Raw genomic sequence first — 12,361 nt, 5'->3', positions numbered from 1 at the left:
AAATAGAAAATGAATGATATTAGTACTTGGGAAATCTTTCCTTCTTCCAAAGGCATCAACTCTCTCGTGGAGGACACTATCAACACCTTAAGGTGCAACAAAAATTAATTACTTAAAGAAGTTCATACTCTAAGCCAAGAAATGTTATTGTTAAAAATGCGGGGTTTTTTATTTGATAGCTTTCTGTTTAATTCTGTCTAATGCATTAATGTTAGTAGATATTGTTTGATGAAACATTGTAGTGCTCTATCTATCAAACAAATAGTATAACACCATTTTTTTTCTTAGTGCTTCAGTAGATTAAATGGGTAGGATGTAGCGGAATTCTGATTCATATGGCTGGATTTCTACCATTTTAGACATGGGATATTTTGTTTCCCTTATTAGGCATTCCATCATGGCTCTTTTCAATGATCCTGAGCGTGGCAGTTGGCTATAGATCCATTCCACTAGTGATTCCATCTCATCTGCAAAATCATGCATGTGCCACTGCAGAAGCTTAGGCACAATTATCTTTCTCTTGTTTGTTATACCAACTGATGCTTCCAAGTACTCAACTTTGGCCCTCCCTAATTGGTTCACAACTTCTTCTGAAGCGTACACCCTTAACTGCCACAAGAAACGCCTGATATTAATTAACTTCCTCCCATCAAATTTGCACTCTGGTTCCTCAATTTGTTTCATTAAAGTTAATTTACCAGTTTGGAAAGAATACACTTACAGCTGGTGAAGACCAAGTGCCTCGGCAGAGAGCAAACGTGACATTGGGTTCTGGATACCCCACACCATAAGCATGCCTCACCAGGACTTCCTTTTCATCCACAGGACCCTAATCATTTTTGTGTTCTTCATAATTAGTTGAGCTACGTAAATAATTTCAGTAATATTTAATTCTTGTGGCAGAAAAAGGTTAGACGAGACATTGTTGCAGGATAAGAAAATATGTTGCATACATGTTTTGATTCACATGGATGCCGAAGAATAAAGTGTTCAATAGCCAGAGCATTCAGCACTATCCCGCCTACATTCATTGCGGCCTGAGTCATGCATAACTACATAGTTAATATTCGCACAATCATTAACAAAAAAAAAGAGTCTCTTTATCACCTATACCTTATTCATAAGAGACAACAATTTATCTTGTGTAGAAGGAAGGCCATGGTCCAAAAATGCCTGCAATTTCATAACAAATACAAAAAGGTTTCTAAGATTCAACATGTATCGTGTCCGATGCTTGCTTGGTAAGTTCTTGTTAATGCAAACTTGAAATTCCTTACAGTACATTCATTATGCAGGCATTGTATATGTTGATCCAAAATGCCAACTTTTGCTTGTAGCTCAAGAAACTTAAATCAACATCACATAGCTTATGCATCAAGACCCTAAAAAAGGAGGGTAATAGATAACATCTATACCATTTAGATAATGTTTAAACAATAATAATTGAGCTACTAAAAGCTAAATACCAACCTCAATTTTCTGAATGCTGGCAAACAGTGTGAAAAAAACTCAGTGTCTAATGAACTGCTAGTAATTTGGATGAAGTTCTTATAAGGTCCTACATCTCTTGCTGTGCAATCCAAATCTGCTGATATACCATATGGGTCAAGACAAGATGCATTTCCATTTGAAAGGAATGAATTTGTCTTGCAGTTGGATGAATTAGTCTTTGAGATGAAGCCTTTCGACTTCATGCAGGAAAGAGTGAGTCTTGGGACAGTAGTTTCTGATTCTCTTATGTCCAATGATGCTTGGTTCAATTCAAGGAAAATGCCAATTAGACAATTAAGAAGTTCCTCTGACAATTCATTTGGTTTCTCAATGACATTTTGTCTTGGAGTTTGACCTGTTTTCCTTCTTGGCACTTCATGTTCTGTTCAACAAATATCCAAAATTGTCAGAAAATTGAACAATAGAAGAAGAAGAAAATTGAACACAAGGCTTACCTTTTGATGTTCTTGGGGTGGAAAATAAGCTATGAATATCCAATGAAGAACCTAAAGAGGCCCTTCTATCTTTTGATTTTCTTTCTTTATTGAACACTTCAAAGTTGTGTGAAAATGATCCTTGGAACTGGTTACTTAGTTTAGGCTGTCTTCCATGGCGTAGTTTCCAATCCATCGTCTCATTTCTCTCCTGGTTCAATCTAAGTTTTAGTTCCTTAACTTTTCTTTCAAGCAAAATAATCTCTTCCTCTACAAATGCCAATTCTTCAAGAAGCTCATAAACCTACAATATGCTATATATCTCAAAATCCATAAAGTACATGAAATGCGAGACTGACACTGATAATAATTTAAAAACATGAATAAATTAAATGTAACTACAAGTGTCATTGTCGGTTTTAGACACTAAACTGACACATATACACATTTTTCTCGAGGTGTCAGTGCTAAATAGGTCGAAATAGTCCAATGTATTATGTCCTTTTAAAAAATAAAATGTATCCACATACACATGTATTGAGTACTAAACCTGAGGTGGAAACTGTGAAGGAATATGTTGAAGAGAACAAACAGGTCCATGCAGTGTTGCACAAAGTAAGACCCTATTGAGTGCCTCTTCATCTTTCAATTGTGCTTGGTATTGAACAACCTATGAGAACATATATGAAATAAAAAACAGACACATAAATAAATAAAAAAAAGGGTTGAAATGAAGTTACTCATTACTCACCTCGTTCTCAAGTTGTTGTCTATTTTGAGACTCTTGGCTTTTCTCCATGAGATAGTCTTCGAATTTCATTGCCTATGTATGTGAGTATCAAGAACAAAGAGACCTTCTAGTTCAATTTTTATTTAATGCAGTTGGTCACGGTCAAAAGGTTCTTATATAGTGGGTGCCATTAAAGTATATAGTTATAGTTAGGTGCAGGGGATGAATGAACATTATTATGCTTTACATTTAATGGACTTTTAGTCAAAATGAAAACTAGGAATGTGAATGTGTGAATTTATATATGAGAATTTGCGGTGGAGTGGAATCGGTGGAATGAGTTTTGGGTTGAAGTTTTGCATGGAGATCATATGAATATATATACTTTTTCCTTTTGTGGAATGTTGAATTAAATGGTGGAGGTGGTGACGTGAAGTACATCAATGAAATGCAAGTGTCATGAAGCTCATGAACCATGGCTTTACAAAACCAAAAAAGTCATAAAAAAAAAAAAAAATTGAAAACAATGGTGAACTTCATTAGATTCAGGTTCTACAAATTTGAAAAAAGTGTGAATTATACAGCACGCCGACTGTGGGGATCGAACCCACGACCACGTGGTTAAAAGCCACGCGCTCTACCACTGAGCTAAGTCGGCTGTTTTGATAAAAGTGTAATTGCAACGTATTTATATTATTATACTCTACAATTCAAGCAAAAAATCACTTGAGACAACTTGTGCGATGGAGGATCCTTTTATGGAGGCTGAAGTTTGTTAAACACTTTAGAATTGTGATAGTTTTAAAATGTTTGGGTTGAATGATATTAATTTATGTTTTCTCAAGGATTTTAGGGTGGATCTTTAGGAGGACTTTTTGAAATTTATGCACAGGTTTCATGTTCATGGAAAATTAGTCAAAGGTTCAAATTACACTTTTATTGGTTTGACTCCATAAGTTGATGCTCTACAAAGGTTATGTGGTTTTCACTTCATATATTTGGATATTTGTGGATTGTGTTTATAAGGTGTTGACTAAGATTCTGGCTAATATGCTCTAAAAGGTGATTAAAAAGTTGATTTAGGAGAATAAAAAACCATTTGTTAAAGAGAGACACATTTTGGATGGTATTCTCATTAATAATGAAATTTTCGAAGATGTTAAAAAACACAAGAAAAATTACTTATGTTTAAGGTTGATTTTAAAAAATCTTTCAACTCGGTGGAATAGGATTACCTTGACTTTGTTTTGGCTCATATAAACTTTTATAGTCGGTGGATGAAATGGATCACGACTTGTGTGAATTCGGCTTTTATTTCTGTGTTGGTTAATTAGTGGTGAAGTAATGAGTTTTTCTTAGAGTTTGGCTTACATTATAAAGATTGTTTGTCTCTTTTTCCCTTTTTAATCGTTATTGAAGGCTTACATTCTTTATTCTCTATTTCAGTTACTATTGTGAGATGTAGTACCTTTAACTCTTTCAATTTATTTTATTTTTATATTCAAATCCCTCCCTCAGACATTATCTTTAACACTAAATCTCTTTTTAAATCTTTTTTTTTGGGCGTGGCAATGGTGAGACTCGTAGTGTGCATTGGATTCATTGGTGTACATTTTGCTTTTTCACCATTTAAAATGAGTAGATACACCACTGAATGCAGGTGGTTTAGCAGAGTAATGACTCTTCTCATGGGCACTATAATCATGTGAAATATCAGTGCTAGTAACATGACTATCACCAATATCTCTTGTCTAATATACTTTTTCTCTTCAAGATCTTTTTCTGTATCATTGTTAAGTATTAAGCACAAACTTTCTCTGATGCCAACTGAAAATGAGAAAAATACACAAGAAGGGGTGAGGGGAGGTTGAATTGTGTTTTTGATAACTTATGCTCTTTTTTAAAACAACTTCTGTATCTGACCAAGTTCAGATTCTAAGTTGGAGTATGCAGCAGCGGAATATTTAAAGTGCAGAAGCAATAAGTAAATCACACACAATACTTATCCTAGTTCCTCTATAATGAGAGTAGTCCAATCCCCTTGTCACGCAAGAGCTTTTTCACTATAACCAGAACCTGATTACAATTTTCTTAGACACACAAGTCCAAGACTTCCTGCTCAATCTCACCAGAAAGAGACTTCTTGCCCAAACACACTGTCCAAAACTTCTTTGCTCAATTTACCTGAAAGAGACTTCCTAGCCTAAACTACATGTTTAGGACTTTCTTACTTAATCATACCAAAAAGAGACTTCCTTGCTTAAGCACGCATATGAGAGACTTCCTTGCCTAAACTATCCGTTCAAGACTTCTGTACTCAAACAATAAGCATGAGACTTCTTACAAATTCTAAACAAAGTGTTTAGAATTACAACAAAATGTACGTGATATACAATTAAATATACAAATAATACAACACACGCAAAAATCTTAGTTCCTGAGATTTTTAAGTTATACAGATGTAAGAACCTTCTCAAGAATATGTGCATACACAACAATTATATACAAAATTAAAAGCACATAATAGTTTCTGTTCTTGTCGTGTCTTCTTGTTGTATTATCTTGTTACTTCCTTTTTGAATCTTCAGCTCCTTATATAGAGAGAAGAAAAGAGACGTTGAAAGTTATTTGCACAAGTGTCTTTGCTGAAGAAGCAATTTCCAAGAGAGAGACGTTGGAGTTGGTACGATGACGATATTCATCTTTTGAGTAATATCTTTATCCTTTGTGTCTTTCTCAAGTAAGGTTGTCCATAGACATGAAGTGGTAGACTGAAGAAATCATATCATTCAGTCTTGATCCTTGTGCTAAAACCTCTAGTTGACTTTCTCCATAATTCTAGCATTATGATAAGATGACACTGATTTTGCACAGAGTACGGTTAATGACCGTTTGTACTTGTGTTTCCATCAAGGTGCTTGAATTTCAATTTGAATATCAGATGCCGAGTCTCTTTTGACGTTGAGGTTTTATTTGAAATCTAGATTCTGATCCTTTAGAATCTAAATTTCATGCTTTTTCTATACAAGCTAATTAACTGGGTCAGAACCAAGGTAGTAACTAGCTTTAATGAACCTGCACACTTAATCAAACATTAATAATACCCTTTTGTTCTTTAAGTACTTTTGTTATCATCAAAACTCAAGGAGTATGAGCATGAACATATTTTGTTCCAACATAACTTTTTCTAATTCTATTTGCATCGTATTAGCCTTACTTTCTAGACATGAAATTATTTTTGGCTTAAATGCACCCTTGGTCCCTGTAAGTTAGCGAGTTTTTGATTTTCGTCCCTATAAGTTTTTTTTGTTGGTATGAGTCCTTATATCTTACTTTTTGCCTGCGGTTTAGTCCCTAAAGCCAAAATCCGCAGGAAAATCTGCAGGTTTTCCTGCGGATTTTGATTTTGGGGACTAAAACAGACGCAAAAGTAAAATATAGGGACTCAGACCCAGAAAAAAAACTTATAGGGACGAAAATCAAAAACTCGTTAACTTACAGGGACCAAAGGTGCATTTAAGCCATTATTTTATTTTGTTTTATACATTGTCTAGATAGTGTTAAACATTCCGCATCCAGTTCAAGGAAAGGATTTGGAAATTCATCATATGAGGGTTTACTATTTGTTTCAAAAATTATTAATCTCATTTTTCTTCATCATCAAAATGATGCGAATCCATCAATGCAAAGTTTGATCTTTCTTCATGTTCTGAATTGGAATATGAACTTACTTCGTTGTCCTCCCATGCAATCTAAGCCTTCCTTTGTTTGAAGTCTTTCTTTCCTTTGAAGCCATTTCACTTTTCAAGCCTTCCTTCGTTGTCCTCTCATCATTGCACACTGCAAATTCTAATTAGGATGGAAAAGGTTATTTTTTATTCTATAACAGTTGTAATCTTATTTCAAAGAAAATGTAAAGAATAACAGTTTATAACCAATTTCTTTATGTTCCTTTTCTTCCTTCTTTCATATTTTTATGATTTTCTTGTCAAGAAAAGAAATCTATTATACTTTTTCTTCATATTAATTTCACTCATTAAATTGAATTTTTAGAAATGAATATACAAGCATCACAGAGGTTCCATGTAACAACTACTATAAGCCTAACTAACAATCACCTCTAACCACCTTTTCATTTTAACAATTGCTAAGAAAATAAATAAAAGAATAATGATGTTACATAATGAAAATTCAAAAATACTATGAAGTTACATTTTATTTTCATATGCTACCCATGCTAATCTAAGATAGATAGGAGTAGTTACTTTCTTTCCATTCTCCTATGTCTTCTTCAATAATAAGTTCATCTTCCACCTATTTCCGACAAAGAAAAAAATAACCAAACATGAAACCAAAACTCAATATATATATATATATATATATATATATATATATATATATATATATATATATATATATATATATATATATATATATATATATATATATATAAACATTCAACATTATAAAGTAGAATATTATTGGATTTGTATTTGCACTTCAAGTTAGCATCATTAGCAATTGTTAAATTAGTTAACATGACAATATTTTACCTTGGGAGTAAAAGTAATGGCAACATCATTTTCTCCATGATAAGATTCATCAGCTCGAACAACTCTATACTTGAGAGGTGGTAGCTTAGAAACTCCATTTTCTACACCTTGAGTCAACAAATCCTTCACATAGATCCTATATAAAGAATAACGAAAATACTAGTTTAATCAACACATGAACAAATTAACAAAATGTGACTTATTAGAATCATAGATGATAATCAATTGTTAGTTGATTTAGTGGTGATTAACGTTGGATTTGGTAAAGAGAACCACAGTTTGATCCCCACTATTGTGATTGGAAGGGGACTGAACCCACTTGATGTCAAAACTGATCTCCGAACAAGACTATACCGGTGGTGATAAGAAAGAAGAAAAAAAAACATAGATGATAATGAAGTAGTAATCATTACATGGTTTGTCCCATGAAGTCATCAGCTGAAAAGGTGTCTTTGTCCATTATCTTGAGAATGATTTTGTGTTTATCTTTTGATCCAAAATTCTCTACTTTGAACATAAATTTCTCATCCCATACATGGTTTCTTCCTCTACCTTTGGCGACACTACTCTTATGTTCTTGGCCTTCATATTGTATCAAAACATAGGGATCTTCCATTCCACCTATAGTAATAAACAAAGAGTTTTTATATATTTATATACTAAAAATAAGTTATTAATTTAAAATAAGAGTAAAGAAATTTGTATATAGTACCAAAGAAACAAGTGGTATTGAGGCCTTTTGCTTTGAGAAGATGTACTTCCATGAATCCAATTGCCATGTCTTTGAGTATATGAAGATTAGATTCAAGTTGAGAAGAAAATATTGTTGTATTATGATGTATTAATTTGAAGTATCTATTTTAGGGTTTAAGTGGATGTTTATGATTATGGAAGGAGATATGAAGTTTATTCTTTTTATATATATATATATATATATATATATATATATATATATATATATATATATATATATATAGAATTTTCATAGCATGAAGACTTGGTAATTGGTATGGTATTGGTAGAAAAATCAAATGAAACGACGTGGACCACACACGGGTCAATTGTATGCCACAACATTGGTCTTCCCATTTCCAAAACCATAAATAAATAAATAAATAATTGTCAATTGCCATAGGAAAATAAATCAAACACAATTGTTTCGAAATTTCGTATATTATGGAATATGGATTAATTTCGGACACTAACATTTGTTGTATTAAAATAATATTTTAAGTTATTTCAGATTTTAATGTAACTGTATTTATGACTTGGTAAAACAATTGATATTACTCAATTGGGGCTGCTACTAAAACATTCAGAGATATTCTTAATGCATAATCCTATACATCTGAAAAGGAATTTATGTAATTTTTAAAATGTCTCTTAGTTTTTTGAGATGTAATTCTGGATTTTATGAAGTTTTTAGAATATCTTTTAGTTTTTGAAAATGTATTTTCGGACGTATCTTTTTTAGTTTAACGTAAATTTTTTTCTGAGATAAATCTCCGAAATCTTTTTTAAGTTACAAGGCAGTTTGTTTCAGAGATACATTTCCGTAAAGTTTTCAGAGATGTATCTCCGTATTTTATGCAGACAAAACGGTGATTATTTTTAAATGCTTCTCATATCAAATAGTTAGAAAGTATTCTAGGATTCGACAAGACTAATGATATGAATGAAATGATATATATATAAAGTTACAAGTCAAGATTACACAAATACAATCTAAAAGTTACAATACAACCTAAAAAGTATCAAGAGTACAAATACAATAATCTAATTGCGTATGACGAACTCGGAGTCGGCATCGCCCTCGTGCCCCCCAGTTCCTACGCTGTCTCCTGTATTGCAGAGTCTCCCGAGCCTCCACCATCATGGGATCTACAATGCCCCTCGCCTTAGAGCCATCTAGAAAGAGTCCTCCGTCAATACCCGTCTGCCTAATCTGCATGATACGATGACACCTAGGCCCTCATCATGAGCATGATCCGCTCTAGCCTGGTCCTCCTCGAGTATCTCTTCAGGAGCCGGCCTAGGTGGATCTCCTGGAGCATCTTGTATCATATAAGGATATGACACATGGAAGAACCACCAAATGTAACCGTCTACGTAGCTCCAATTGTTCTCTACTATGTACTCCGTGCCTTATTTGGTACCAGATGACTAACATAATCATCAAACATATCATCCATATCTCTACGTTTCAAATTGGGAGGAGCAGACACATAAGGATCTCTAAGAATGTACTGCATGTAGACGACTGGCGTATGACACACTCAGGCAGATAAAGAGATGTCAGACTTGACCCACAAGCCAACCATCCAGAGTATATGACTATGCATTAAAGGAAATCGTATCATGGTGATCGATGTACGATTGAAAGTGTATATCCTCTTCTATCAAGCGGTCAATATAAACTCTAAACAACTGCGTCGTTTGGTTCCCTCTGAGTGGGGAGAATGTAGAAGCATGCAGTATGTCCTTAGTATAAGTCGGTAAACATGATCAGCCGGATATGCATGAGAATTGATGGAGGATCCAAACCTGAAAAACATTGGAGGACACACAAATCATTAGTTAATAACATCGTTGCAATAATTTAATGACACATAAGCACTAAAAGACCAAGAAATATTACCGTCAAAAGTGTGATACTGCCTGTCATCTGCTTCGTTTCCACATACAAGCTTCAGATAACTTAGAGTACTCATGGATCGTCTCATAGTTATCGAAGTACCACAAGTAGCTGACATCCACGTAAGTGGCACTCTTGTCCACAAAAAAAGGCAGTGCCAAGCAAATAAAACAGGTATGCTCTCAAAGCATACACTCGATGTTGCGTTACCTGCTCACCATCACCAATAGTCTGCTATGCTCTCAGTACCTCATATGTAAATACCTTCTCCAAGAAGGTAAACCTAGCATGAGTGCCTCAGGTGAAATCAAACTCCTCAATGGAAACCTCTGGGTTAACTTCTAGATAGTTTACCATTAAATCCATCCCCTCGTATTTGTTAATTTTCCCATGATGTAAAAGATGCCCCTAACTAGAAGATGCAGCAGACGTGTAACATCGTCCGGTGTGATAGTCATCTCACCACATGGTAGACAAAATGTTGACGTCTCCGTGTGCCATCTCTCTACAAACGCATTAAGCATACCATGGTTAACTGTAACATAACCGATCTTGCACAAGTATCACATCCCGGATTGCTGCAAAACTTTCTGAAACCACGACTTATTAGGCTAAGGCAGGTCAGTAATCTTCCTCCCATGATTGATGATTTTTAGCGGATCACGTTCATGCATACATAATTTAATAAGAATGAATCCAACAAACATAATTTAATATTACAAAAAACATAGGTTCAAAAGATTGAGTCCAACTAAATTTTACCTCTCTATCCTAGATATGTCTAACAACATGGTCCGGGTAAAGAGGCAGTAGTGAAAAGTCTGACGGACCTCCTCCAAAACCCTGAGGTGCCTTAGGTGTTGCTTGGGCCAGGGATGCCTCAGGTGCCGCCTCAGTCACCTGGGATTGGGATGCCTCTCATGCCTGAATAGGTGAGCTCACACATCTATGTGAAGATGGAGGTGGGGAGGCATGTGCAAGGGACCCTCGTTTGCTATGGAAAGATGAAGAAGAAGACGGAGATACATGAGCCCTGGAACCCGACGCCTCCATATCAACCGATTTAGAGGTAGAAGGAGCCTACAATTACTGACTCTTTTTCCTCCGAACGGAACCATATTGTACAAGCCTGTCGTGTCTCAGTGGGGATGGTCTTTTAACCATAATTCTTATAAATAGACAAGACAAAAGTTACACAATGAGTTTATTACAAAAAAGAGAGGCAAACACACTGCATAGACTGCTTACAGAGATGCATATCCGGTTCTGGGTAAACGTTGAAACATTTCGGATATGCATCTCATGCAACTCCAAGCACCGCCAATGGCGGAATGCATTCTCATTAAACATAAAAATAATCCATTGCTCGTAAAAACTACCTAACTAAATCTTTCCTCATTAGTTATAAGCTGTCAAACACTAAAAATCTTTCGATTTCATAACCCAAAACTCAACTTCTACACAATTTTACATAAACTCAGTAAATTTAGCAAAAAATTTAAAATTTGTGTCTTCAAGATGATTGTTGTTGCTCCATATTGTTTGAAGTTGGATGTTTAATGCTCTTTTATTTTTCTTGGGTGTGTTATAAGTGAGTTTGGAAATGGGGTTTGAATTGAGTTTGCTTGAGTGAGGAAGAGGAAGGGGCTCTAGCGCATATTTGAACGAATACCATCCAGAGATGCATCTATGTAAACCTTTCGGAGACGCATCCGTGAAATAATTTTGCATGAATTTATGTTTTGGCCAAGAATTATACTGAAGTTGGGTGCGTCCGGAGATGCATCTACGTAATATATACATAGATGTATCCCCGGTAAATTTTTTCCACCGATTCAAGGCCTTGTTCAACATTGTATTGATTTTAGTGCGTTCGAAAATGTATCTTTGAAACCTGAAAACATAAATGTATTTTTGTGAGGTGCTATAATAAAACATAGTGTACCAAACACATTGTATCCAAACATAAATCAATTTTTCTAAAGTCAATTATTTTGAAATTTATTCTACCAAACTCAATTTTCTCAGAATCAATTATGTCCACCGCCAATCCAAACACACTCTTAATAGCTTTTGTGAGGTGCTATAAGTTAAGGAATATAATCCTCCTTAGTTATCTGCTGCTAGTTGCAAGTGAAAACTTAAATAAAATAAAAAAACTTTCTTCATATTTGGACATCGTAAAATAAGTGACCACTATTATGTTTTTAAAAATATTGGAAAATTTATATTATTATATAATAACAATAATACTCTATTTGTTTTAAAATTAGAGTCGTTTTAACAAATAAATTTATTTAAAAAATGTCATTATCCTTTTTTAATATAAAAATATTATTATTTTTCAATTTATTTTCTTTAGTTATTACTCTCTACAGTCTACACTACTTTCAAATCATTTATACAAATAATATAATAAAAGTGTAATATCTTATAGTACTATTACTATTATTATATTTTTTATTTTGTGTATAAAAACTAACACTTATTTTAAAATGGAAAAAGTAATAAAATTATT

General features: G+C 33.9%; 2 protein-coding genes and 1 non-coding gene across 3 annotated transcripts; all 3 read right to left on the bottom strand.

The window, feature by feature from the left end:
- Window positions 1–189: 189 nt before the first annotated feature.
- On the bottom strand, window positions 190–2,792 carry LOC131620941 (uncharacterized). The gene is made up of 9 exons (XM_058892132.1): window positions 2,677–2,792; window positions 2,476–2,595; window positions 1,947–2,229; window positions 1,471–1,873; window positions 1,283–1,382; window positions 1,114–1,173; window positions 954–1,037; window positions 722–829; window positions 190–609 (listed from the first exon to the last, which is right to left on the bottom strand). The coding sequence occupies exons 1-9, from the start codon at window positions 2,743–2,745 to the stop codon at window positions 301–303; spliced, it is 1,536 nt and encodes a 511-aa protein (XP_058748115.1). The 5' UTR covers window positions 2,746–2,792; the 3' UTR covers window positions 190–300.
- Window positions 2,793–3,241: 449 nt separating this feature from the next.
- TRNAK-UUU (transfer RNA lysine (anticodon UUU)) lies at window positions 3,242–3,313 on the bottom strand. The gene has a single exon. It is a non-coding gene; the product is annotated as a tRNA-Lys (tRNA).
- Window positions 3,314–6,833: 3,520 nt separating this feature from the next.
- On the bottom strand, window positions 6,834–8,086 carry LOC131617565 (elicitor-responsive protein 1-like). Its single transcript, XM_058888831.1, has 4 exons — window positions 7,921–8,086; window positions 7,622–7,829; window positions 7,209–7,344; window positions 6,834–6,969 (listed from the first exon to the last, which is right to left on the bottom strand). The coding sequence occupies exons 1-4, from the start codon at window positions 7,985–7,987 to the stop codon at window positions 6,898–6,900; spliced, it is 483 nt and encodes a 160-aa protein (XP_058744814.1). The 5' UTR covers window positions 7,988–8,086; the 3' UTR covers window positions 6,834–6,897.
- Between the last annotated feature and the right edge of the window lie 4,275 nt (window positions 8,087–12,361).

This window comes from Vicia villosa, linkage group LG7 (assembly GCF_029867415.1).
Source record: "Vicia villosa cultivar HV-30 ecotype Madison, WI linkage group LG7, Vvil1.0, whole genome shotgun sequence".
NCBI lineage: Eukaryota > Viridiplantae > Streptophyta > Magnoliopsida > Fabales > Fabaceae > Vicia > Vicia villosa.
Note: the sequence above shows the minus strand (reverse complement) of the source record. Positions and strands in the feature narration are given on the sequence as shown.

What these genes read in the sequence shown, in the direction of transcription:
- LOC131620941 (XM_058892132.1), bottom strand. Translation starts at nt 2,745, where the DNA reads ATGAAATTCGAAGACTATCTCATGGAGAAAAGCCAAGAGTCTCAAAAT. An exon ending in CACCCCAAGAACATCAAAAG is followed by an intron (nt 1,874 to 1,946) that starts GTAAGCCTTGTG and finishes TTTGTTGAACAG; the next exon opens with AACATGAAGTGCCAAGAAGG. An exon ending in ATCCATGTGAATCAAAACAT is followed by an intron (nt 830 to 953) that starts GTATGCAACATA and finishes AAAAATGATTAG; the next exon opens with GGTCCTGTGGATGAAAAGGA.
- LOC131617565 (XM_058888831.1), bottom strand. Translation starts at nt 7,987, where the DNA reads ATGGCAATTGGATTCATGGAAGTACATCTTCTCAAAGCAAAAGGCCTC. An exon ending in GACTTCATGGGACAAACCAT is followed by an intron (nt 7,345 to 7,621) that starts GTAATGATTACT and finishes TTCTTTATATAG; the next exon opens with GATCTATGTGAAGGATTTGT. An exon ending in CCATTACTTTTACTCCCAAG is followed by an intron (nt 6,970 to 7,208) that starts GTAAAATATTGT and finishes TGTCGGAAATAG; the next exon opens with GTGGAAGATGAACTTATTAT.